General features: G+C 39.4%; 2 protein-coding genes across 2 annotated transcripts; one reads left to right on the top strand and one right to left on the bottom strand.

Moving 5' to 3' along the window:
* Nucleotides 1-679: 679 nt before the first annotated feature.
* On the bottom strand, nucleotides 680-3,424 carry LOC140926787 (uncharacterized). Its single transcript, XM_073376479.1, has one exon. It carries the CDS (start codon nucleotides 3,370-3,372, stop codon nucleotides 2,623-2,625), a length of 750 nt encoding a protein of 249 aa, XP_073232580.1. The 5' UTR covers nucleotides 3,373-3,424; the 3' UTR covers nucleotides 680-2,622.
* Nucleotides 3,425-3,517: 93 nt separating this feature from the next.
* Nucleotides 3,518-23,044, top strand: LOC140926786 (protein arginine N-methyltransferase 7-like). Its single transcript, XM_073376478.1, has 19 exons — nucleotides 3,518-3,679; nucleotides 3,764-3,800; nucleotides 8,807-8,956; nucleotides 9,301-9,409; nucleotides 9,716-9,828; nucleotides 10,950-11,045; nucleotides 11,773-11,909; nucleotides 13,426-13,663; nucleotides 14,589-14,649; nucleotides 15,043-15,112; nucleotides 16,012-16,135; nucleotides 16,869-16,955; nucleotides 17,353-17,400; nucleotides 18,265-18,354; nucleotides 19,137-19,287; nucleotides 19,486-19,571; nucleotides 20,506-20,690; nucleotides 21,445-21,526; nucleotides 22,376-23,044. Exons 1-19 carry the CDS (start codon nucleotides 3,528-3,530, stop codon nucleotides 22,574-22,576), a joined length of 2,217 nt encoding a protein of 738 aa, XP_073232579.1. The 5' UTR covers nucleotides 3,518-3,527; the 3' UTR covers nucleotides 22,577-23,044.
* The last annotated feature ends 1,176 nt before the right edge of the window (nucleotides 23,045-24,220 follow it).

Below are 24,220 nucleotides of genomic sequence, written 5' to 3'. Positions count from 1 at the left end.
AATAAAACATGCCGGCCTCCACAATAATATGATGAAGGGCTAATTGGAGGTGGGGAGTAGACTGCATTAATTTATCAGTAGCGAAAAATGATGATATAGTAGAGAAAATTATACAAGACCTAAATCAGTTAATGCTGTAGCTTTTTGAATTCACCAGCTTTCATAATTATATAAACTGATAAAGAAGTAGTTCTTTGAGATTTTTTTCTTAGAATTCTCATAAGCCGATTACTCAATAAAAAGCAATAACTTATGAGATCATCACTATTGTTTGCCCTGATTTATACTGTTGTTAACATTAGATAGCCAAATTTATATTAACAGAGGTCCCCTTATATTAATAGTTTTTGTTACCAAGGAAAAGAGTAAACACCCTCAGGCAAACAGGGGTCACAGAAGACAAATAATTGATAAGTCTCTGTGTCCCCTGGTTGCCTGAGGGTGTGTGCTGTTTCCAATTTGCTCAAAGAAGCATAATATATTGACTGAAGTCTTTTTCTCGGTAAAAAAAGAATATACAAACATGACGCAAAGTCCCCAACTGAAGAAATGTTTGCATATACAAGGTGTATTTTCAAAGGATGTCAACAACTTAACTCTCTGTTATAATGATACAGACAATTCAAGAACAACACCACTTTATTGCAATTTCAATTTTTATAACTATCAGGACACCCAGCGAGAATATAGTTCAAAACCACTTAGACATAGCATAGTTGAATGTATTTTAGTATAAACAGTAGATATAAGCATATTTTTATCCCCTAAAAATTTTTCATCTGTTCGGATTTTCTAGATGAAAGTCTAGTGATCCGAAAATTATCATTAGGTATCAAAACTTACCTTTTCAAAAATTTTAGCCAGAAAAAAGGCTCCCGAAAGTTCTAGGTCTTTTTAGGGTAAAATCTATTAACAATGGGCAATTATACCATTTTTAGATGTTCAAAAATCCTAGGAGAGGAATGCAAGAAAGAAATTCTACAACAAATGTTCCAAAAATTCTGGATCTCAAATCGTCTTCCGAACATATATTTTCCAAAAATTGACATTGCGTGCCCCTGAACTATAGAAACCACTTGCAATTGAAGACAAGGAGCTGTCACGTCCTCAAGGGACTGGGGCTGGAGATTTTCCCAAGCTACTATGAGGGTGACCCATGGCTACTTTCACAGGAAACAGTTCTATATGTATATAAGTGTTAAATTCCCCACCTACATGTATAGTACTAGCTGTATATACCTGGAAACTTGAAATCTTACTGATATCCTTGAAATTATTATTGAGGCAATATTCCTTCTAAACAAAAAAATTGTACTGCTCACTTCCATTTTTTTAGGGTACACTGTACTCATCCAATTATACATATCTATACTCACAGGTTAAAAGTGAAGCTGAAAAAAGCTTAACAGGCTTATTATACCCAGAAAACTCTTTTGCACTATTTTGCTTAAAGGGGCTGTGTCACGGCAGTCCAATTTTTGTTTAATTTTGCCAATTACCCACCCTCATCGCTATGGAATTTAAAGTAAGCAAAGAAATTACATGTAAATGACAAAATCAGAGATCCGAGACAAACAATTATGTCTCCTGAGCATTATTTTTGAAGTTGCAAGTAGCAGGGATCAACTTTGAAAAACTGTTAGGCTGAACAGTTTTCAAAAACCCTAATTTCAATCCGTTTCAATCTTCTTCAGTTTTGCCCATCTGTGGCATCTGTTGTTTCTGTTATGTTATTTTAACCTTCCTTTAGAGTTTTGAATGGTTATTTCTATGTTTCTCTTAATTTAACGCGCATTTTGTAATTTCCTAATTTGGCTGAATTTCGTTACACAGCTCCTTTAAAGGCAACTTCAAAATTTCCCCAGCATGTTTTGTACTCAAGAGATCTTTCAGCCTGTGATAAGATATGTTTCGCTGCAAAAATTAACTGACAGCAGACTATTAGTTCAAACATCTATCCCTGAATCTAAAAAAAATAATAATAACAATAAAAGTCCTGTCTGGTCAACTGCATGAGGCAAGAAGATTTGTTACTTAGCAAGTAAAATGGGCTTGGGTTGAGGCAATTCATTTTGTAAATAAATCTTTACTAAGACAAGAAAGAACTGGCCCTGTGCAAGTAAACTGCAAGGGCTGATTATCCAAAGGACAAGCTGGAATTCAAGTTATAACCACTGAGGAAGTACCCAGTGCTGGAAAAAATCTAGTCCAGTAGTCCTGCGAAAAAGCATTTTCTTGCTCAGTTTTAAGTAACTTTTACAGTCAAACCGGGAAAGCCATGAACACCAGAAATATTTCTGGAATGTTATTGTGTTGCAAGAAAAAGGCCAATTGGGTGTGAGAAAACTAAACTGCAAGCAAGACCATCAATTTGTTTGTGGTTTATGGCTGGTTTGCATGTCCTGATCTTTGCAGAGATTGGTCATAACACAATAAACATAATTTTCCTGAGATATTTCAAGCGTTCACAGTTTTCCCAGTCGCACTGTAAAGCTCACTTGCCCAATGGGCGAGGGTCCTGAAAACTCATCAGCATTAATGTGAGAGCTGATTGCCCAAAGGACAAGCTGGAATTCAAGTTTTTTCCTTTTTCGAGCGCTGATATGGAAGGTCTAAATTGACTTATACCTTACTCAAACACTTAATTTTGCCCTGTTGAGAATTCACCTGCTTAATATATTTTTCCAAATCTGGATAGTATTCACCAAGTTGATACTCAGGTAGCTTATTTAATGCTGCTACAGAGACTTTCAAACAAATTGTAGCTGTTAAACCCCAAATAACAAAATTCACAGGCTTGGTTTGATCTCCAGCATCTGTTTCATAGTCAAAAAAGGTGATGTCTATTTCTTTCTCCATGAAAGTCATTGTGCCTTTTCTGTGAGTGGCCTTATAAAGAAAAAAATTCAAAGGTACGTCGAATGTGGTCTGGACCTCCGAGGTGTTAATAACTAGTTCAAAGCTTGACTTTATGATACCAATGACAGGATAGACATATGCATGCAGTTTCTTGTTTCTCGTCACTAAAGGACATAGTACAGCCACTACTTCAACAATCTCTGGGGATAAGCCTACTTCTTCTTTGGCTTCTCTCAAAGCTGTTTCTACAATATCTTTGTCACTATCTTCTTGTTTCCCACCAGGAAAAGCTACCTGTCCTTTGAATGTAGGAAGCTCCTCTGATCGTAGAGTAAGGAGAAAGTGCAGAGCTCCTTCTTTAACGAAAATTGGGACTAAAACAGCCGCTCTTCTGAAGGCAGGATTTTCCTTTCCTGAAAAATATTTGTTGGTGTTGTACTTGGATTCGGCGAAACTTTTAACTCTCTTGCGACAGAACTCTAGCAATGCGGCTTCATCTGATGGAGTTGCCATTTGCTTCACATTTTCTTAGAAGAAAACTTAAAAAATGGCCAGGCGCAATGACTGTCACTTGTCGTGTGACATACATAAGGTCCATATCTATCTCACCCAGGCTCTCTCGGTGCAATTGTGGTTGGTGTCACGCATTCAGCCTGGGGGATGTCCTCATGACCAAAGTTTTTCTCTTGAACAAAAGAGTTTTTCGTTTCTCTCGCATCTCGAGAAAGGAAATGTTTTCACAAAGATTTAGTCCAACGACAGGCAAAATGGAGTGGGTTGTCGAAGATGAAGATTATGACATGCGAGACGAAATAGCGAGGTGAGCACGCGATTTGAAATACACGTGGTGTTTGTATTACCCATTTGCCTAATTTTACTTTACTACTTTTTATTCCACTCGCAGGTCAGCTTATACAGACATGCTTCACGATGATGAAAGGGTAGGAAATCATTAATGATCTGCGATCGTTTGCCAAAATGTATTTGCAAATTTAAACATATGACATGATACAGTACATCAGGGCGTAACACATCGATCGAAATCGATCATCGGAAAGCTAATCGATAAATCGATACTACTCGATATTACTCGATAATAATCAATCGATTAAGCAAATTAATCGATCAAAATCGATAATCACACAAGTTTTAGCATTTGGTATCGATTTCTATCGATTTCGTGAAATTTTCGAAGATTCCACGAGAAAACAACCGCTCATAATCTGCCCCGAGTATTAAAGCCAATTTGATCGAAACAATAGTGTTGAATATATTTACTACAAAGCAAGACTGGCTTAGTGCACCCTGTATTAACTCTGATTAACCATCGCTTTCATCCGCTTTCATACCTTAACACCGGCTATTAAACAACGCCGAACAACGGCAACTCTCAGGCGTCAAACTAGCAAACCTCAGCAAACGCATTTTGTCAGCAGCCATCATTTTCGGTTTGAGATTAAATATTCTTTGACCCACCGACCCATTCAGCATTCACCGGCCCATTCATTCTGCATTCAGTATGCTGCTGAGTATAGTAGAAAAATGTGCAAATATAGTCAGTCACGGATAACGAACGCTAACGAACGTCTTAGGTTAGTTCGCTAACGAATATTCTTCGTTCTATAAGCGTGAACAGTACCTTTTCTTGCCCAATATTATCGATCGAAATCGATACTAATCGAACGAGATCGATACTAATCGAACGAAATCGATACTAATTGAACGAAATCGATCAAATCGATAATCACAAAGAATCTGGCGATCGATTTTTATCGATTTCCGATATTAATCAATTGATTAGTATCGATGTTTATCGATGTTTATCGATTTTGATCGAGTATCGGAATTATCGATGTGTTACGCCCTGAGTACATATGTGTCTTTCTCACTCGTAGTCTAATGACTAAAGCGACAGGATATGCAATGGAAAGTTCTCAGTTATTTGATTCATCTGATCTGGCTGCCATTCTATATTAGATTATTTTAAAGTTTAGGGTTGATGTACTTTAATGAGAGATTAGAACTGAAACATGTGTGAATGCAGCTAATTAATTAATATTATGAATGAATGAGTGAGTTAATGAATGAATAAATGAAGAAAGGAAGGAAGCAAGAAAAGTGATTGAGATTCTGATTTTGCATACTAGAATAACAATCACCTGTCTTTAAACCCTTCAACAGACCTTCTTTGTTATACACTCATAACCTGTGCCACAGATGGAAGTGATCATGAACTTCCGGTTAAGTCCATCTGTGAAACAGCACCAAAATCCGAGTTCTGGGCCACCACCTGTGTACCAGGATTTGAGTACGCTCCATGATTGGCCTGTTAAAGAAGTCACTGTCAATTTGCCTGTCAGGTTGAAAGGCAATTTGAAATTAATTTTTGATAAATCCTTAAGTCTGTTGGGGGCCAAGAATTAGCGAACAAGGATACATTGTATATATTGGTGTGCGTCACAGATATAACTAACCGGGTATATAATATATACCCGGTTAGTTATATTATGCTCTTTGCCCATACGAGATTTTGTGATCTCAGAAAGGCAATATAATTATTTCATCCCTATAAATAGTACCAACAATCAGGGACAAAAGTAGTTGACACACTTGTTTAAAACGGGTGCTTTTAGCAAACATTTAATTCATCTATTATTTCATTCTTTTTAAACGCCGTAAATCCCCTCACCCCCCGAATCAATGTTGTCTGAAGTAAAAAAAAGACTTGAGGGTCCAAAATTCAACATTGATTTTGGGGGGGAAGGGGTTGGGGTAGACAGGGGAATGGGATAAGTATATCCACTATGCAAAAAGGGGCCATTTTACGGAAGTGTGCCAACACTTTTGTCCCTCATTGTCTGAATGCAAAATTGTGCTACTGCACACAAGTTGAGCCGTGCATGACACTGATTTTAACTGAAATTAAAGAAATCAAAGACATAATTATGTTATTGGTGGTGGGGGTGACATTGACTTATTCACGACCGAATTATAGGGCCAATTGGAATTACGTGATGACGTAATAAAAGGGCTGCGATATCCAGAATTAACGTCGATATGGTTTACAAGCTAAAAACTAACGCTGAAACTCGCGCACATGTACAACTTTTGATGAATTTCAAGGGTACGCGTACTGAAAATGTTTTTAATAAAGTGAATATTTCTCGTTCTTCACTTTATCCGATGGTTAAGGCGCAAACAATCACGGGTAGGGTAAGGATTGACACGTAGTGGGGATAGTCACTGGCCGGCCACGGAAATATGGAGCGTTAGTGCGGAGCGGCCGTCACTGCGTTCAATATCGAAACTACGGAAAAGTGAAGGTACATTCATTTTCAATTCAATAAAAAACTAAGGACAGCGTAGCAAACATTGCAAGTGTCCACGAAAACAATTACTTTCAATCCCACCTCGTGACACCATGAGTGACATGATAACGCAACGCAAATAGCGTGACATGAGCGCATATGTCTGTGTATTTGGACTGTATTTCTCAAGCGAAACCCTGTGTTTTTGTCTATTGTCGGCAGAGAAAATGAAAAGAGAGCTTTGAAACGTGAACTGGTATTTGACTCTCAAAGAAAACGACAGCTCAAACGGAGGAAAACACTGCTTCCTTCGTGTTACAACGGTTAACCACGTTTCGGAAAACGAAAAGTAAAATGAGTCTGTTATGACCTCTTAATGTCCATATGTATTCTTGTGGTTAACCGTTGAAACTCCTTATTTGCACCACATCGCTGGAATTTTTCTTGCCAAGAATACGTATTGCGAAGTACTTTCTACATAGCGGAATCTTCTTTTGCCTTTCGTGAGGAATTAGCGCATAAAAAAGGAAAATTTTCCAGCGCACGGCTGTCATTGATCACATGTTATCCCGCTTTCCTTGTCATCAAGTGAACTTCTGGGCAAAAGTAATTGCTGTTTTGGCGATGACGCAAACTGGTGTGTCTATCTTGAAAACAATTTCTTTGGTATTCTGTGATTTACGAGCTGGGAAATGAAATAGTTGTCCATCCAACATCAATAAAAAAATTATGCCACTGAATAAATGGCAGGCGGTCATCTAAAATCATTACAAAAGTACATTCCAAAACCTGGTCTAACCTGTTCGACGCCTACCTACGCTAAAGGTTTGGATCACTTAGGTTTGAAAAGGTCTCCAAAAAAAACACACATCTATATATAGGACATAGCACAAACGGCTGGCCCATCATTTATGAGGTTCATAACCTGTATATTGTTCACGTCCTTTCACTAATGGCACAAGTCAATGTCAAAAATAATGCATGTCCCCTCAGTTACTCTGCAGTACTTCATTCGCTTAAGTTAATCATTTACCAGAACAATTTCCATTGCACCTTAGTGTTTCCATCCTTTTTCCACTATTGATAATACTTGTGAAAACATTACATCCGCTGCAACGGCATTGATCATAACACAAATGATTTCCTCTCGACCCCACAGGGTATCAGGAACGCGCGCGGAAGTACAAGATTAAGTGATGACATACGCTTCGTACATTTTACTCTACGTATACTACAAATCAGGACGAAACTTTACAAATTGTTGTTTCTAAAAAAAACAATTTGGCCCATAGAGTAACGTCATCGCACAAAAATTCAGCAGCGTCAAAAATCTAGCCGGAAAACACAGATACATATTTCAGACAATCAGGGACAAAAGTAGTTGACACACTTGTTTAAAACGGGTGCTTTTAGCAAACATTTAATTCATCTATTATTTCATTCTTTTTAAACGCCGTAAATCCCCTCACCCCCCGAATCAATGTTGTCTGAAGTAAAAAAAAGACTTGAGGGTCCAAAATTCAACATTGATTTTGGGGGGGAAGGGGTTGGGGTAGACAGGGGAATGGGATAAGTATATCCACTATGCAAAAAGGGGCCATTTTACGGAAGTGTGCCAACACTTTTGTCCCTCATTGAATATAAAAAGAGAATATCCCCTAGACCTTCCTTCCTAGACCTTCCTTCAACCATGCTGACCCTGGTTGAACATTTGGCTACAGTTGTTCAAACATTGGATAAAGCAATCTGCCAGATAAACCCCTCTCCAGAGGACCCATGTGCAAGTACATTGTATCAAGTAAACCAATTGCTTTATAAATTGCATAGAGAGTTATCCAGTAGCTAGGTTTATCCACCTTTTGAACAACTGTAGGGCCCAGATAAATCACTACCCTGTGGATAGGTACTGTGTACTAGGAAAAAAAGTGTTAAGAATTTTGCACTTTCTAACTCACAGGAGACCCTCCCACCCCCACAAATTTGGCACCATGGTCACCCGGCCCCTTCTCTCACCCCTCTCTGGTCAATGTTGTTTAGCCGGGAGCAAAAATGTTCCAGCCACACTTCAACTTTTTTTTTTTGGGGGGGGGGGGGGGGGAGGGGGAAGTGTCTTGAGTGAACCGGGCTTTAGAGGGAAGTATTCTAAAATGAGACACACAATGTGCATTTTTCTTAACATTTTTGTCCAAGATTGTAGCTGGTATCCATTCAAAAGGATTTATCCAGCAGATAGTATTGTCCACATTTGGAACAGAAAGGGCCTGGTCTACAGAACAGGAGATCACCAACTTGATTCCCAGCGCTAAACCAATTTGGTTTTAAAATAACTAAGAAATAACATTTTTACTGCCATTACCCTGCCCTGGTAGGCTAGGCCTTCTTTTGCGATTTACATGTACCATCACTCTGTGGTTGTCATAGAACTCTCCAGTTGGAGATGACCTTTAAAAAACATTGACTATTAAAATATTGAAATAGGTTTTCAAGTACAGTTGTATCGTGTTTATGGGGCAACAATGTTATAAAATGAAGCATGGTCTGTTCTAATTTCGGCAGTTTATATATACCTTATTTTCACTACCATCCCAACTTTCATTTTCAACTGGAACACCCTACATTTTTCAATTCTTGTTTCATAGAACAAAAAGTACTATCAGGCCACTATACAGGCTGTGAAAAATCTTAAAGTATCTAGAAAGAAAGTGCATATGCTGGATATCGGAACAGGGACTGGACTTCTGGCTATGATGGCTGTGCAGAGTGGAGCAGATAGAGCTACTGCATGTGAGGTTAGGCATAAATTGACATCATCATTTTTTTTTCAATGTAGTTTAAAGATAAAGTTCCAGTTCACTTACATACTGACAACAACACATAGAAAAGAAGAGTTAAAAAAAAGTTGAATTTCTCATTCCATGTTTCTTGATGGCTGTACTTTGTACTTTGTGTTTTCTTTTTGTGCTGTTTGTGAGGGCATAATGAATATATTTTATTGGCCTTTGTTACAATGCAAGTAGATTATTGATATTATCTTTTTTATCATTGCAGGTTTTAAGCAACCAGCTTTTTATATTACTTGATTGACTCATGTTGTTTGAATAATTCTCACAAGAAAATTTCATTGTTGTCACAGGCATTTAAACCAATCGCCAGTGTTGCCAGTGATATTGTAAAAAAGAATGGATTTGGTGACAAGATCTCTGTTGTTGGAAAACGATCAACTAAGTTAGAATTGGAGAAAGGTAAAACCTACAGTAGTAGTGTATAGAATATTAGGTGTGGTTGTAACCAGTTAATAGTGGGAATTAAGAAGAGGATGAGCAGGCAGAGTTTTGTGTGGCTATTTTTACTTTCTTTTTCCAAATTGTAGTTAAAACTTAGGGTGAATGCACTATACAGGGACACATTAAACACTGGTGAATACATGTATATGGTATACACTGTATTTCAAAGTAATGACTTACATGTAATAAGCTGAGCCTGCTTTATGTTTGACCTCACACCAGTTCTACAGCTTGATTTATTTTGCTTTATTTAAAAAATAACAGATGTAGGTAGCCCAGTTAAAGCTAATTTACTGGTGACAGAATTATGGGACACAGAACTCATTGGTGAAGGAGCATTGCCGACCCTTAGGGATGCTTGCAATCGTCTGCTTGAGGTTGGTAAAGCATGTATTTCCTTATTAACTATTTACATTGTATTGCTTGCTTCATATAATCAGGCCCTTTATAGAGGGGTCATAACATACCAAAAGGCTCAACAAGGCCTGGGACTTCTTTATTTATTTATTTATTTATTTATTACAAATTCACTCCACTGCATAACAAGCAAATAATGAAATGAAATAAGCTAACACTACTTTAACAAACAAACAAACAAACAAACAAAAAAAGTTGTGGAGAAGGAGACAACCAAAAGCACCAATGCGCCATACTAGGGATGTGAAAGGAACAAAAAATTAATGCTTGTTGGAAAATTGGATGTCCCCACCTCTAAAGCAGAATTGCCACCTCTGGAGAATAGATTTGTCCCTCAGCCTCCTCTCCCCTCCCTCACCTGCATCCACACATAATCACAAATTGATCCATGGTCCAAAGAACATGGAGGTGGCATGGGATATTATACAAAGTCTTACAGAAGTACAGAGTAAATCAAAATTCACTTTTATGATGAATGGAACACACCAAAGTGAAACTCTAGATATAAAAAAAGATCTACTGTAAGGCTAAAATTAGTATTTTCATGTACATCACTGGTAAGAATTTTAGATGTGGCCAAGTTCCTCTTGACCTTACCACAGGAACCAGACCCTGTGCACTCACCTTCAGTTGTTGTAAAGGAAAAGTGACAAAATGTTGAAACACTTGTTGTGTTGCTTACTGTATGCATGAGCATGCGAGGCATTGGCAATGTTAAAAGGGAGGCCCTAAAGGAGTTTGGGAATGGGAATGGGAATTGCACAATTTTGAATGGGAAAAAATGGGATTTGAAGTGAACTGTAACTGAGACACTGAGATCTAAAAAACATTCACCATCAGGCTTGGAAAATTAAGTCACTTAAGTTATTGGTTTTGTTTTTGTCAATAGAAAAAGAAGTCAGGCAAATTTTCTGTTACAATGTAGTACGTAAAAAATGGGATTTAAACCCCCCTACTCCACGTTCCCCCCTTCTGTTTCAAGAACCTCAATAAGGCATAATCATTCATCATGGCAGAAGGCAACGTCATTTCAATCTGAAGTTGTCTTGATGGAACTTGATATTATTTTACTTTTTTGCAGCCAGGATTTGTGAGTGTTCCTGCAGCAGCTTCAGTTTATGTTCAAGTCTTTGGTAGTGAAGCTCTTTGGAATATGCATCAGCTGAACCCTAAACATGTAACTACATTTACTTCATAAACATACCTTTTATTTGACCCCAGTAGGTGGAAGGGAATTGTATTGCAACGGTGTGGAAGTCTCGGGGGAGTCCTTTTGCTATTTAAGTCATCTATCCCGTGATTTGTCTCTCCTTTGCCCTACTTAGCCAGGGTACAAATTTTTACCCTCCCACCTCCCTTTTGGGGATGCGTATCCCCCTCTCCATTCTCTGTCTTATGACCCTATGCCTTTGCAAAATCTTGCTTCCCATAACTTAGTTTTGTGAAGGCAGTAAGTGGTTGTTCTGACAATGAAAATGGTTTACTATTTTTAATTTAAATTAAACTTAAAGTTTGTTATGTTCATGGTATTTGGGGTGATAACAGTTTTAATTTCAAGAAGTTTTAATTTGGGTTTGAAAATCCACCACCCTCCTTTCAATGGTCTAGGTGTTGTCTCACCCGATCACTTGCCAGCTGATGGCCACTGATACTCTTTTGTACAGGATGTTGTTTTCATTGTGAAGAACAATTAGCAGAAGTTTTTGGCCATGGAAAATCACCTCTATATACTACAATAGTGGGAATTCTTATTATGAATATTGTTCTAACCTTCCACTTGGCATGTTTAAGCTGTAACATTTGCCTCATAGCTACAGAGAGATGTACAATTTTATGTAGATCAGTTTAAACCACATGTGGTGTTATTTGCACAAAAACAACATGTTTGATGTGTTTTTCCCCAGATATCTGAGAATCAAGATCTGATTTTGCCAACTGAAATGGAACAGTGTCGTGGAACAGCAAGTGCTTTTGATCTGCATGTTGATGAACTCTCTGATAAGGAAATCAATATTCTGTCAGCCCCTGTTCCAGTTTTAAGGTTAAAAATGAATTTTTGTACTTTGTATCTTTGAATGTAGTTTTTCCAATTAGCATAATAATTTATACTTATCCTCTCACCTGAGCTACAGCACATAGTAACACAGCACAGTATAATTATCTAAATGATTATTTTCTAAGAGGTGTCATTTCAGTCAAAAACATGTACAATAGAAAAGAGACGTGTGACGTCACGTTACCGTGGTAGCAAAATGTTTGGATCACAACAATAATGAGCTTAAGCAATGACGATGGCGACGGCAACGGCAACGAGAACGGCAAAAAGGGGCAGGAGTGGCAACAGGAGTTTTGAAGCAAGAGTGAATATTGACTGTCACATTGAACTATCTTTCTTAGCAGTCTGAGAACATCACCCCCCCCCCCCCCCCACCCCCTCCCCCATCACCGGCAATATTAATCAGGGTAAAAGGGGTTTTCCTTAACGCGTGATGGGACCCAAATTATCAGCGTGATGCGTGATCGGGCCCAAATTAGCCGCGTGAGGCGTGACTGTGCATAGTAACGTGATGCGTGATTTACTATTTTCACGACGCCTGTCGCGTGATTTTCTTTTGAAATTTCTGTGATGGTTAATGTCATTTGAAACTAGAAGCAGAGACATTAAAAATAGATAGGTATGACACCAACTTCTTGCCCTCTTTTCGCGTTCCTCAGACCTCAGATTTCCTCAGATCAAATGATAATAGGATACTTGTAAATGTAGTTAATATTTTGTTTTATTTTTCCGTGATGCGTGATAGCTTAAATAAAATCAGCATATCAGCATGATCCGTGATAGGACCCCCCCCCCCTCCCTCCCTCCCCTTTGCCACCCTGATCAATCTCTCATAAATTTCTTTTACTTAGTATTCTCATATTTATAGCTACATACCTTGTTGTAAGAAATTAGCGCTTTATTAGCCTTCGTCGCATGCGCAGACACTCTAAACCTTCTGTTTATATTAAGTTATGGTTTACGCGATACGTGGGTTGGCTGTAACGCAGGCTACGCCTCATGAAATTAACGTAAATTTCCAAAATTCGCGTTAATTTAGGTAAACCTTAATTTCCGCGCGATTAATTAAGTGGAGCGTTATTTTGCGTGAGCTTAATTTCCATAATTTGGCCCCAAATTCTCGAAACACTTTTGATATTCTTGACAAGAAAGAGGAACATTTTAATTCCAGGTGGAGATCCGCCAGTATCAGTAAAACTGTGAAGATCCCTCGAAGTGGGGAGATTTCTTCGCGTGATCCCTAGCTTCTGTGTTTAGGGAAAGTACCACGATCAAAGTTTCCATTTGGAGTTATACGATTAACTTTGGTCCTGTTGTCTCAACAAGTTTTGTTTCTTTGTAAACGCCGCGTTAATTTTCTTTATTTGAAAGTCGTTTTCCCTTAAGTCGCATTAATTTCCAATACCTCAAAATTTCATGGAGCGTTAATTTCCTATTAGAAGATTCACTTTCAGTTGAAATACCATGTGTCAATGTGCACTCTGTCCTTTCCTAATCTCAGGTTTGACTTCTGTAAAAACAGCGCGTCTACAAAGTCAGATTGTATCAACAAGGTTTCTATACCGGACACCAAAGACAAATCGGACAGTGAGTCTTGTTATAGTGTTCAGGCGTCTGTTGAACACTCTGGTATTGCTCATGGTGTGGTAATGTGGTGGACATTAGATATGGATGTTGATGGCGAGATTACCCTCACGACAGCACCGCGCTGGGCACATCCTGATGGCGACAACAGACAGGTTTGAATTTTGTCAGTCAGAACTCTGTTAGAATTGTTTCATTAATTTTCTGCACTAGCTGAGTCATTTTTCAAAAATTATGTGGTATTTAAGCTCTGAAGCTTTTAGTCGGTGGATGAAATCTTGTGACATCACCATTCAAATGAAACCTCTTCAGCAGTACTTTTACACGTACCTGTGACTGTTTACTTCTTTATGCTGTGCAAACTGGTTCTGATTTTTGAGTTTGTGGATGAAAACGTATGGTGTGGCCATTCAAATGAAACCTCTTTAGCGGTACCTTCACTAGGCTGGGACCAGGGACCGACCGTCTCTTGGTGGGGAAAAAGGGCAATACCTGTCATTGGATGCCAAAAAATCAGCGAGGCAATGGAAAGAGGGAAAGGGCGGCCGAGCTTGGGGCATGCCTTTGATGCTGACAATGGTATCATGCTCTGATTGGTCAAATATCTCAAATGTTTTGTATTTGGGATTTCATTCATCAGTAAGTGTAACCATGGGCAAAGATTTTGAGCTTTTTTTTTCGCTGAAAACGCTTCGCGCGGGAGTAAAATCATGCTGAAAAATGGCGGCGACAATAACACCAGAATTTTTTTTAAGTTAAGTAAGCTAAAAGGTTCTTGGAAGTACCTTGAACTTTCAACGCCTTAGACGTTTGACCGCGGTTATGACGCCACCATCTCGCAGGCTCAGATATCAGTAAAATGTGCGTTAGTGTGGACGTGAAAAAACAGTAAAAAAACGCAACCCATAAATAATAATTCTATTGCTACTAACTGTGGCTTGTACATCATACTGGATTGAAAAAATATATTAAATGAAAGAAATAAATCAATGAAGCCAGGTCAAATTATCATTGAAAACAGCACTTGATTCTATGAGCTTCATGTTAATGTCAACTTACAATATTTATTTGTTTACACAGTGGCGGGACCATTGGATGCAAGCAGTTTATTTCTTAAAACGACCCTTGCTTATACAAGCAGGTAAATTTGTTACAACACTTTAAACGTGGTACAAAATGAGCTGTTCAGTTAGTCTCACAGTTCTGGCAAAGTGAGTAATCTTAGCAGTTTTAGTTCCAAAAAAACTAGCTTATCTGTCTGCAATTGCCTACAAGTTACAAAAAATATGATTTTCACATTCATCAAATTATTAGTTTTAAAATGATCATTAAAGTCTAAATATTTATAAAGGTGCACCGCCCATTTTTTTGTGATCTGTTCCGTTAGAATTGACAATGTTGACAGGTAGAATCCCTAATTTTAATTGTAAAAAATTCAAAGCGCTAAATTTGTTCAATATATTTTCAAAAATAGCCAGAGAATTTTCCACAACTACTCTTAACTTTTAGACATTTTTTTGTATCTTACTGACAGGCGATAAAGTAAAAATTCAGTGTTGCCATGACGACTACAGCATATGGTTCGACGTCACACCACAGAATCGGTAAAGTACACTTAAATGAAATTTATTTTGTTCTAAGAACTGTGAAAGTGTTGATCATTATGTTGATTTGCCAACGTAAAAGGATTCAAAACCATCTGCCCTTTGTCAGAGGGAGTCAACGGATTTCTCGTTCAGTGAGGTTCATACAGTGCATCGAAGAGTGTTTCGGGCGAAACGTCCCCAGCGGCGAAGAGCGAGGAGAAACGGATGTTTTTGCAGGCCATGAACTGTGGAGCTACGTTTTTGTTGGAAACATGGTAACATGGTAAAAAACAAGAATAAATTAGTTCGATGAAAAACGTTAATTTTTTCTTTTGGGATTTAGAGTGCAAATTTGAAAGACAACTTTTGGTTCAATTTTTTTTTTTGCGGTCTCCCGAGTTGCCTTGATGTCGTTAGAGAGAGAAAGAGATTCCTTACTTTACTTTTTTGTAGGGGAGAGTGATTTGGAATATTCGTAGCGTACGTCTTGAGGCGAATTGCGGTCGTTTCGCCTGAAAGTTGATTCGCCTGATCTGACGGCTTTCGCCAGGACTTAAGTCTTTTCGCCCGATGACATACAACACTCTACAACATGGTGAACATGCTTTTCAGAGGTGTTGTTTTAGTTAACCTTGGATTCCACGTGTGCAGTCACTGTCTTTCCATGCACATTCCTTGTTTCAGGCTTAGAGAACAACAAATACACTTCGGGGGAATCGACTTACTCTGGGCGAACAGCTATCAGGCTTGTCGACCTTCGGGCAAAACGACCTTTCAGACTTGCCAAATGTAGTAAACTGTTCGTGGTGTTAGTTTCAACATCTATTTTTTTCCGAAAACTTTAAAAGAGGCTTGCTTGGCGATACATATGAAGTTATATATTGTCTTTGTTCAATCTTTTTTTTAAATCCCTTAAGAATTGCAACAACGGTTAATCGTCCTTTGTGCACGTGCGGTGCCCATGTCACTTGGAGTCGACATAGATTTGCCATGTTGAATGACAGGCAAAGAACACGAGCATTCAGGCAAGCACTGAAACAGGTAAATTAACACATACCACAGCCTGCGTGGCAGTAGTCTGTTACACAGCCGTTTTTAGTGTCGTCACGGGTCACGCAACGCTCCTCTTCACTGTGGGGAGGAGCGTTGCGTGACAACACTAAAAACGGCTGTGTAACAGACAAGCGTGGGAGCCGCCTGGTTTCTCTCCGAACGTGGCGTAATTTCCCGAACAGCTGCGGGAAACAAGGGGCATAACATGACACGAACCGGGGGAACTAACATTTCTATCTTTGAGACTCAAACAAAAGCGTCTCCAGTTTGCTGGTCATTGCTATCGGGCAGGTAAAGCTCATCCTCTGACGCCCAGTGGATAGACTGCAGTCACGTAAGCTAACATACTTGAAAGTGATTACTAGGGTTTCAGGACTTGACTCCAGGGGCCTGAGTACAGCGATGGCGAACCGTGATGTTTAGGACGAAAACTCCATCAACGTCCCGTCCACTCAGGTGGTCGCAATGGCGATGATGATTACATGCACAAAGGGCTACCCTTTGAAGTCTCTTGCTGCGGGCAATCCATACTATCCTTTCTGAGGCCTATTTTTCCATACTGCGCAAGAATATTAGTTGACAACATCCTTTATCAGGTACATTTTATGGTGAAAAAGACTTCCGGCAGTAAATAGCAAAACGCTGAAGGCCGTGTTGCAACTTTTTCGAAGGAAAAAAGAAAATTCCGAAACTGATCTTTTTTTGTTTTGTTTACATGAAGCTTGTTGCAGAAGGAAACTTGCGATGCCTAAGCATAAATGACGGGTCATTACTCCCGCTGTTGGCTGCAGAAGCTGGCTTTGATAAGGTAGGTTTCATGCAAAGAACAGGCCCAATGCAATTGCAGTCATCTGTATGTTCCAATTTCAACGAAGACGACCTCGCCCTCAAAAGGAACGCGTTTACTTTGCCCAACATGTTTAAACGTTCACCTGGTAAAAAGAAAGATGATTATTCAGGCCCGTATTTACAGAAATAGGTAACAGTAAAAGCAAAAGGTATTTTGACCAGCACTGTGACAGCTTGTTTGGTTTACGGTATTTCGTGCCTTTTTCTTGAACTGTTATGGATTTGCCCGTGGTGGGTAAAACGATCTCATTGTTATCCTACTACCAGCTTTAATATCATTAGCTCAGTTCCATCGATTCATGCTCTTTGCAACGGCGTCTTAGAATAAAAACTCGATCATTATATTATCTTTTCAGGTTATCGCAGTGGAGTCCTCTGTTCTTTATCAGAAGTTTCTTAGAAAGGTGTGTATTGTATACGTCATTTATTGCTAGCCTTTAGGGACTGTGCAATTATTTTGGGAAGGTGGCGCAGCATAATGAGCGTCATATGAAGAAATAGATTGGGTAATACCCCACTTAACAGTTTAACTCTCACACCCTCCTGATTCGTCAGAAATTTTGTCTGAACACCCCCTCGCTCCCTCCACCCTCCATTACATACAAGAGTGGCACTTTCTCGTTGTAGAGGAGGTTTAGAGTGGTTTTCGTTTGAGTGTCGTAAAACCAAAACCAAAGTAATTACTCTGGCCAATCACATAGGACACAGACAATACATTGAACCAATCAAAACTCGAAGTAATTACATGTGGCTGACGCAAAGCGCGGGAAAATGCATGCGAGCGCGTCACAATTGGCTTTGGTTTTACTTCTGATTGGATGAAAAGGTGGCGCGAATCTTTTAAGCCAATCCCATCGTGTAGAAAGTGCAAAACCAATTACTTTTCGACACTCACATGAAAACCGCTCTAATCATCAAATAACGTAATAAAAGAGTTAAAAGGAGATTCAGCAGTTTATCCACATCACAACACAAAGCTTACTCGCACTAACTAGGGAATATATACGTCGAACCAACAATTGTTTCGGTGTACAGTGCCAAAAAACAAATTGGGGGTGGGCGGGGGGGGGGGGGGGGTCTTAACTCTGTACTCGCTATCTTCCACACTACTAAGACGTTTAACATTTATCAGTTGTTCGTATTCAGCTTGCCCAGTTGATCGTCACTCTCTGTAATTATTTCTTCCATATCAATGGACATTTGTTTTAGCTCAACTTCCATCAGCCGCTTGTTCGAGTTGTGTTTTTAAGCTGTTTATTTTCTTACAGTTAATCGATTCGAATGGACTGGGTCAAACAATTGAAGTTCAGGACAAAGAAGCAGCAAACCTCCAAGCTAAGGACTTATCCACTGATCAGGTAGAGAAACGTCTTCCCCATTTTGCTCCACGTGGGTTCCATAATCAGGGTTGTCATTAAGAGCCGGGGGCCAGGGAATTTCCCCGGCTACTTTTATTGGAAAATAGAAGAAAAATGGGACCAAAAGAAATCCCTAGCCGTTTGATTTCCCGCCTACTTGTTGTATTTACCCGGCAACTTGAAATCTTAGTGACAACCCTGGTCCATATTTCACGCATAGTGTTCAATACGTTTTGATCTCATTTTGCCCAAAGCATTTATCCGTTTATCATGAACAGTTTCATGAAAGCATGTAGCGTACTAGACTAGAAAGGTACTTACCTTCTTTTAACGACCCTCTTAGAAAGAGATTTGGAGGTGCAATGATTCCTTAAACTGCGGTGCACCTAAGTTAGTCTCCGTTGCAAAAGCCGGCCTTAGACTTTAACTGTAGCTGCTGTTGTTGGGACTGGAACAGTGTTTCTGTTGGTTTTTCTGGTGCTTTTTCTAAGTCTAGGTAGCCATTCATTTTAGACCTTAAAAGACACCTGTCACATGTCCCATCCACACTGGGTCACAGGGGCTAAGTCACGCCAAGAATATTCCTGTTTTAGGTCAATTTTAGGCTGAAGTCATTACTCAGTACCTTGAACCCCTGAACCATACAGTTTCAATGCCTGAATATAGTCTTAACAAAACTGGACAGTTATTTTTAGAATTCAATTGATCAGAAGATATATTCTTGCTTTTCAAAATGATAGCAAGTAGCGTGAAGTTCTCATAACATCGAGTCATGTTTGTAGGTTGATGTCATTCTGGGTGAACCATTCTTTACTAGCGCATTGTTTCCATGGCATAACTTATACTTCTGGTATGCCGCATCCAGTGTTGCTCAAATAACCAGACCAGGGGTGAAGATACTGCCTCGCGGAGCAACGCTAAAGGCATTAGCAGGCATGTAATGAATTGCATATACATTTAATAGTGAGACTCGTAATGATAGTTATTGTGATAATGATAAAAGCAATGGTAATAATTATGATATGTTATGCAATATGTAATAATTATAATAAATAAATTATTTAATATTTAATAATTATGATAATTATGAAAATTGATTTTGACCGTGATTATGGTCTGGTCTATTTTCAGTGGAATTTGAAGATCTTTGGAAGTTCCATGCTCCAGTGAATACAGTGGAAGGATTTGACGTGACTTTGTTTGACAAACTCATTGAGGTAGTGAATGGATTATAAAATTTTTTTGCTACTCTACATGGGCGTAGTTCACGATTTCTATGACGCAGTTGGTACGTTTCATGCCTGATATCGTTTAATCAATTGTCTCCTCTTTGCGTTCTATGCATTCCTGTGATAGCATTTGAGAACACAGCAAAAAATTTCCTTCAGACATTAAGGTCTTTTCTAAAACTTTGAAAAGCAGTATAGTGGGCAACGTGTGAACCTTTTTGCGGCTTGGTCGGGTAGAAGGTCACTCGCCTACCAGAGTTTCTTACATTTCCTTACAAAACTTGCTGAGCCATTAACATAAGAAATAAAAGGTTGTTTCGGCTAGAAGAGTGATCCACTTTGCCGGGTCTCTCTTTCTAAATGGTAGGGTCACCCTCCAACCCGGACTAACTTTGGCTCTCCCAGCCGGGTCAACAAATGTTTATGAAGGGAGGCTCCAACCGAGGTCCAACCCATGTCGCTTTTATAGACCATTTTTCTCGAAATAGGTGCCCCTTTCGTTTACCTTCTATCGACAAATTGTGCCACTTCCATATACCTTGTTTAGAACTTTGCATCCCTTTTAACTGCTGTAAATGCACTGTGCGTTAAATAGGAATCACTCACAAAAATAGAACGTTTTCTCGACTTTATAACGCCATAAAATTCATGTGTGATCATGTTTTGGGACCTTTCACAGACCCAAATAACAGATTTCCATACCCATTTGCATACTTCAACGAGTAAAATCTCTACCCTTTCATATACCTGAAGCCTGAAAAAGATACCCCTTTCGGGCGGAGCCTCCCCGTATAGGCCATCATAGGGAGTCCCCCAAACCCCCCCGCCCCTCCCCTCGGCCGCGTTGGGCTGTATTTTCAAAACTCAAAATGTGTTGTTATTTAATCTCAAATCAACGGATTTTTTTGTTTCAATATAACAGGGTTCAAAGCTAAAAAATGAAGGTATTAATAACGAAAAAAGTCATGGAATAGCTCTGGAGCCTCATCATGTATGGGAGTACCCCTGCCGGGCGCTAACTCAAGATTCCACCATCATGACTTTTGACTTCACGAAAAATGTACCCGCCGAAAAAATTAAGACGGAGGGGGATATCAAAATACTAAGGTAATTCTGTGAATGGCAGATGTAGGGAGAAGCTGACTCGTACCCAGTCGTCTCTTACTCTCTCTTCCTAGTGGCGCGCGGGGCGAAGACGACTGGGGACGAGTCAGAGGGAGAAATGTTCCATTTGTCAGTTCTCAGTTATAATTTTACTGTCACGCAACGCCGTTGCGTGGCTGGGCCACAACTGGGCTTCGTTGTTGTTTACTCTAGAGTTGGTCTGCTACCCTGTTGTTTGTTGGAACGGTCATTTTGGCGCGATTTCTGTAATGGAGCGAAGCTGCGCAGGGCCGATCGTGAAAGTGGAACGTCGCATATCGGATAGCTTTCTTCTACTCTTATGACTCTTATGAAGAGGGTTATTAGTGAGGCTTCTCTATTCCCCGTTCTTTTATTTATTTACTACTGTGACATGTCTTAAATACCTGGTTTTTAGTTTGTGATAGTTTAATTCTAGTATACATTTGTTTCTGTTTTCTTCGGGTACTCCGATTTTCCCCTCTTCTCCAAAACGCACATTTTTCAAATCCAATTCGACCAGGAATCAGGTAGACTTAGAGCCACTAAGTGTATTTACTACCGGCTAAATCTTTATTTATTTATTTATTGTTATTATTATTATTATTATTATTATTATTATTATTATTATTATTATTATTATTATTATTATTATTATTATTATTATTATTTATTCATTTATTCATTCATTCATTCATTCATTTATTTATTTGTTCTAAACACTGCTCCCTTTTTTCAGCTCCGGAACTCTCCACGGTATTGTAATATGGATGGAGTTTCATCTCACCGATGACATAACAGTCACAACAGGATTACAAAAGGTAATGTTTTTTTCACGCCAGTGCGTCACTCAAGCTTAAAAGGCTACGGGGAGTAGGACGGATATGGGACATTAGTATCGAGGTAGGGGAAGGGAGGGTAGCCGGTTCCGATTTTTCCATGGGGTGCTTCGAAAAACAAACAAACTCCACTTAGTAGAAAAAATAAAACTGACATATTTTTATATGCAGATCTCGTTAGTTGATGCTACTCTTATGGCAAAAAATTCAAATTGTGCTGCTCTAAAAAATAGTTAGCTGGCTTACTGCCCTTATATCTTCCACTATCTACCTGCGGTTCGGTGAAAAGTAAAGATGGTGTTCTAATCCACTAGTCTAACCCTAACCCCTACTCCCTTCCCCCACCACACACACTCACAGACACACCCTAAATCTGGCTCGTGTTAGAATCTGGCTATATGCTGAGCTGTTTTTCATTTGCCTCTGCAGAGGTATTCAAGTTTGTGTCTAGTGAATAACACTTTTAGATTTGTAAAATACCATACCTACCCCGGTAAAGTGATTTGTCTGCAAGACCCCATTCTGCACGCTTTGCCTGCTGACCCCCAACTCTTACACTCAGGTCCAATTCATTTTGTCACGACGTATCCTTATGCGCTATGGAACGTAACGCTCGCAAAGAAGTTATTTGTAAATCTTCTTCAACTTTGTTCAGCTGTGCCTTCTTTTGTATATGCCTTGTTATTATACCTTCTTTTAATGTTTGATCGGCTGTTTTTGTCTTTCACTCAATTTGGTGGAAGTTAGTACTGTTTGAATTTTGATAAATTTCGAGAGCACAGCTCCTTTAACTTTAATGTGTCATTTTCTTTCTCGTTTTCGTTCTTACAGAATCAAGAAGTGAACGGCAAGTCGCAGCCAAAGTTGCACTGGGTTCGTCATACTAAACAAGGCGTATATTTCATTCAGTCACCGCCTCGAATTGAAGATGAAGCTCTCATAAAAGAAAACATTCCCCGTGTTCGATATTCTGTTAGTTTTGAACCAGCTACTGGAGAAATAGACTTTGACTTTCAGCTCTGTGCAAGTTAAGAAAATCACATTGATCTGCTCTTTGCAGGTTATGAGCCACCCTGCCTGTCAACAGAGCCTAGAGTGCCTTACACGAGAAAGACTCACAGTGAATCGAGCAAGATCTTTGTTGAACATACGCGGCATCTAGCTAGGATATAGTTTCGAAACCAGGCCTAATAGCCGTGCGCTCGCCACAGGGGGCTTGGTTCTGAGCATCGGTTCGTCAATAAAAGGATGCTCGCACTCGAGAAAACCAGTTTGACAAACCAGTTTGACCAGTTTGGCCTGTGGCGACCTCACAGGTTTGACGTGATTCAGGCAGAACCACGCGAGTCTTCTCTTCTCCTCCTCACTCAAGAAGGCAAAACGAACTTCTGCTCGCATGGTGGCTATGACCCTTTAAGAACTTGGAAGTGTTCCGGCTAAATTATTTAGTTGTTTATATTTAAATATATGATGACATACAATAAAAAGAAACGTGACTTCTTCCACTTTCGGGAACATATCATATGTATTTAGATTTAACGTCCAAATTGAATTACTTAAACTAAGATTGACTAGGATGCGTCGTACACTGTCTAAATCCCCGATATAGACGTGGACTATATCGAGTTCTTTATCTAGGACTCTAGTGGCAAGTCCGCAACGCAGGCCAAGAGTGACTAGCCTCGATTTAAAAACGTCAAGTGACCCAAAAGACCCCTTTAAGGCATAGGCCCTGTCCATACGTATCCGATCATTTTTCAAAACGGAGATTTCTTTCTTCCCTTTTCATCTTTCGTCCAAGGTGGATAGCGCTATCCGATGGATAAATCTCTATCCACTGGATAACGTGATTGGTTTCCCAAGTACTTATCCGCTAGATAGTGATTTATCCGGTGGATAGCGCTATCCAGCTTTTGATCAACCGAGGCCAGAGGTAAACGGCGTTTGCTGCTTCCAAAACCGAACAACACAAGGTTTACGAAAACCGTCCCCTGAGTGGAGGTCTTTGAACACGCCGACTTACCTTATTCGTGTGGACGGACGCAAGCGGAGGTTTTCGGATTCTATGATGTCATAGAGGCAGTCCAGTCCATCCCGGTCTGCCTTGCGAAATTTTGTCTGGGCGGGTGAAAGCGGTTCGAGTATGCTACACACTGTACGCGTATTGTTTTGAAAAAGGAGAAAAAAAATCTACGTTTTCAAAAAGCCCATATCGTAAATGACGCCCCCTCTAAAATAAACGCCATTTGTGACGGTTATAAAATTTTCCATTGTTTGTAACCTCTTCAAAGCGACCACCGAAAGAGTATGGTGATGATTGTGCTCGCCCTATGTCCTACGCTACTCAGAGTATTAGGAGTGCGTTTAAATAACAACATGGATTTATAAATATTGTAACCTAAAAATTGCGTGCAATCAGTAGCGTATTACCCATGGGCTCCTGCAAAAACACATAAATAGCGACTGGGTACAAGTCTACGCGAAAAGTAACAATTTTTGCGACATAAACCCTTTTGTTTTGTTGTTGACCAATCAGATTTCAGGATAGAGTAAAAGATAGAGCAAAGCCCGCCTGCGCGTTACGCGAAGACGACTGGTGACGAGTCAGTGTTCAGACGCCGCTACACTCATTTGCCGAAACTAACTGGACCTAACTGATGTCGAACGGTGTCTGAA

Source organism: Porites lutea, chromosome 2 (genome assembly GCF_958299795.1).
Source record: "Porites lutea chromosome 2, jaPorLute2.1, whole genome shotgun sequence".
Taxonomy (NCBI): Eukaryota; Metazoa; Cnidaria; class Anthozoa; order Scleractinia; family Poritidae; genus Porites; species Porites lutea.
This window is presented reverse-complemented; position numbering and strand designations above follow the sequence as displayed.

What these genes read in the sequence shown, in the direction of transcription:
- LOC140926787 (XM_073376479.1), bottom strand. Translation starts at nt 3,372, where the DNA reads ATGGCAACTCCATCAGATGAAGCCGCATTGCTAGAGTTCTGTCGCAAG.
- LOC140926786 (XM_073376478.1), top strand. Translation starts at nt 3,528, where the DNA reads ATGACCAAAGTTTTTCTCTTGAACAAAAGAGTTTTTCGTTTCTCTCGC. An exon ending in ATAGAGCTACTGCATGTGAG is followed by an intron (nt 8,957 to 9,300) that starts GTTAGGCATAAA and finishes TTGTTGTCACAG; the next exon opens with GCATTTAAACCAATCGCCAG. An exon ending in GGGGATATCAAAATACTAAG is followed by an intron (nt 20,691 to 21,444) that starts GTAATTCTGTGA and finishes CCCTTTTTTCAG; the next exon opens with CTCCGGAACTCTCCACGGTA.